At 39.8% G+C, this 2,799-nt stretch overlaps 1 protein-coding gene across 1 annotated transcript; it reads left to right on the top strand.

Annotated features, from left to right (window-relative positions):
* The first annotated feature begins 441 nt into the window (after window positions 1-441).
* Window positions 442-2,410, top strand: LOC143133045 (ictacalcin-like). Its single transcript, XM_076292847.1, has 3 exons — window positions 442-541; window positions 1,404-1,537; window positions 2,115-2,410. Exons 2-3 carry the CDS (start codon window positions 1,409-1,411, stop codon window positions 2,253-2,255), a joined length of 270 nt encoding a protein of 89 aa, XP_076148962.1. The 5' UTR covers window positions 442-541; window positions 1,404-1,408; the 3' UTR covers window positions 2,256-2,410.
* The last annotated feature ends 389 nt before the right edge of the window (window positions 2,411-2,799 follow it).

Genomic DNA, 2,799 nt, shown 5'->3' on the forward strand with positions numbered 1-2,799 from the left:
GAGAGCAATTGACTAACCCTATAAATGATCAGAATGCATTTATGTCCAATGTGGACTAGCTCAATCTAGTGTAATTTGAACCTCTGTGATCTCTGTATGTGATATTTGTGTCACAGGCCAGCAGAAAAACTAATTAATCCGAAACAATAAGATCAATATAACTATCTGTGAATAATGCTGCCCATCACTGCAGTCCCAAGTAATTGGGTCGATTTTATTTGTCAAGCTACCGACTACTGACTTCTAACCGTGTATATACTGTATGTTGTGTAGGTAAACCTGTGCACAGCTAGCTCACAGTGTGTGTGTGTGTGTCTGTGTGTGTGTGTGTGTGTCAAAACATGCATCTTTCGCCAAGGCAGATACCATGTGCATACTTGTATCGTAGTTTATGAGGAGGGAAAGATGAAGCAGGGCATATTATGAGGCACGTGTGGCTGGCTGGCTGGTATAAAAGATGCAGCATTTCCCTCCCAACGGCACAACTACTGCTCTCCAGCTCTCCCTTTTCACCGCGACCAGATCCTGATCACAGCTGTCGGTGAGTTCAACAGGTTTTTGAATGTCCTCATATGGCCTACCCTACCTCAGAGGGCTTTTTCCTGTCTGTCACTTCTGTTCTCCTATTGGATACTGGTTACTTAATCTGGGTTTTTATTTATAATGTCTATAACATAGGCTGTCAAAATTGTTTGTACTATATTAGTTTTAACTTGCACATATGATGAAGATAAACTGACTGGGTAAATGTATTTTTAAATGTAGCACCAACATTTCAGCCAAGTGGAAATCCTAGAAATTGATAGACATCAATCACCCGCGAAGCACAGCCGTCTTTAATGTTACAGCCAACTCAATGGCAAGTTGGTGCCGGAGTTGTCGCTGTCTTTTGTAGCTAATTGTGACTGTAGGGTTACCCAAGTTGGTGAGTAAGCACTCAATTAGACCTACACACCACAAATGTAATGATATTAAGTGTAACAACTTAAAAATCAATATGAAGTATTAAAATGACTAAATATTTGTAGTTATTAGTAATTATGCAGATAATAAAATACTATAAATTATTAACAAAATATATCAAGTTTGGGGCCTATATGAATTTCAAAATATGAAATAGAAACCTACATAAGTCATCACTTTCTCTCTGTGTGTGTGTGTGTGTGTGTGTGTGTGTGTGTGTGTGGAGGGTCGATCAAAGTCTTTGATCGCCACTAATGTGAATGAACACACAATATTCAATATTACTGATTGCGTCAAGGTGGTGGGGGCCCCCAAATCAAATCCAATTTTAGAAATCGAAAAAGTATCGAAATCTAAACTCTTCGCTTGGTACAGTATCTGTATTGAAACAGTAATTTTGGCATTGTGAAAACACTCACTGTGCTGTCTCTCTTTAACAGTCGTCATGAGTCAATTGCAGGAAGCTATGGTAGCACTCATTGTTGTCTTCCATGAGCATGCTGGTCAGGACCAACTGCTGAATAAGACCGAGCTCAAAGGTCTTCTGCAGAAGGAATTCGGTGATGACCTTGGGGTAAGACATGCGTCACCAGCTCACAGATGTCCACTTCAAATCAAATGTGCCAGCATTAGAAATAAGACAAACAGATTCCATCAACATCATTTCAAGTCTATCAATGTTCATTTGTTAACAGTGTTGGACCAGAAATTTGGACAAATTCAAATTACTTCAATTCTACAAAATGTAAATGTAAATCAGGTTTATATGCCAAGTTTTGTGTATACAAGGAATTAGGTCTCTGCGTTCATCCCATCCCATCCGTTAATTAGTGAAAAACACAGAGCACACAGTGAGGTGAAGCACACATTAACCTGGAGCAGTGAGGTGCCTTGCTACAGTGGCACTCGGGTAGCAGTGAGGGGTTAGGTGCCTTGCTTAAGGACACTTCAGCCGTGGATGTGGGGATGGGAGAGCAGTGCTCAACCACTTCCCCGCCCATTTTTTTTCTTATTGGTCAGGGATCGAACCAGCAACCCTTCGGTTCCAAGCCCGAAGCCCTAACCAGTAGGCACGGCTGCCCCACAAAAGGAACCGTGTTTGATACTACTGTATGAAATAAAGTGACGCCCATACTCTCTCTTCTCCTCAGAATGCAAAAGACTCGAGTCTTGTGGATACAATATTTAAAGGACTGGACCAGGATGGGAGCGGATCAGCGGACTTCACTGAGTTTGTCACAATGGTGGCCTCGCTTACTGCCTTAACCAATGAAATGCTGTTAAAAAAATAGAGAGAAAAGTCATAGCAATACAGCCCATTTATGAGTTTCATTATTTCACCATTCAACAATTGATAAAGAAACACAAAATAAAACCACTTCTCACACATTTCTGTGTTGTAAGCAAAAAATGGATCACTAACTGAAATAAAGAGTTGTGACCATCACAGGCCTCCTGTGTGTAAGCAAAATAACCAATTGTTTGAAAATGAAGAGAGAAATATTTTATTTTACTTGAAGAAAAGGTGGAAACTCGTTGCCTTAAATAAGTAAACAAAACTTTTCTGAAAGACAACTGCTATTGGCAAATCTATACAGTCTAGACCTATTTATATATATATATTATATATATATATATTTATATATATTTTTCTGAAATTTGACACATTAATACATATTGTAAACTTACAGAGCAAGTCACTGGTAAAGCTATGTTACACTCCCGTCCCAAAAGTCAGCTACACACCGTTGTGAAAGGTGAACACTGCCGACCGTTGGTTGTGGAATGCAGAATGCTCCCTCTGCTGACTGAATCGCACTTGTACGCATGTGCACT

The sequence above is a fragment of the Alosa pseudoharengus genome, unplaced genomic scaffold (genome assembly GCF_046254945.1).
Source record: "Alosa pseudoharengus isolate Yale_2024_CS ecotype anadromous, Long Island Sound unplaced genomic scaffold, YU_APseudo_1.1 YU_APseudo_1.1_scf_19, whole genome shotgun sequence".
Taxonomy (NCBI): domain Eukaryota; kingdom Metazoa; phylum Chordata; class Actinopteri; order Clupeiformes; family Clupeidae; genus Alosa; species Alosa pseudoharengus.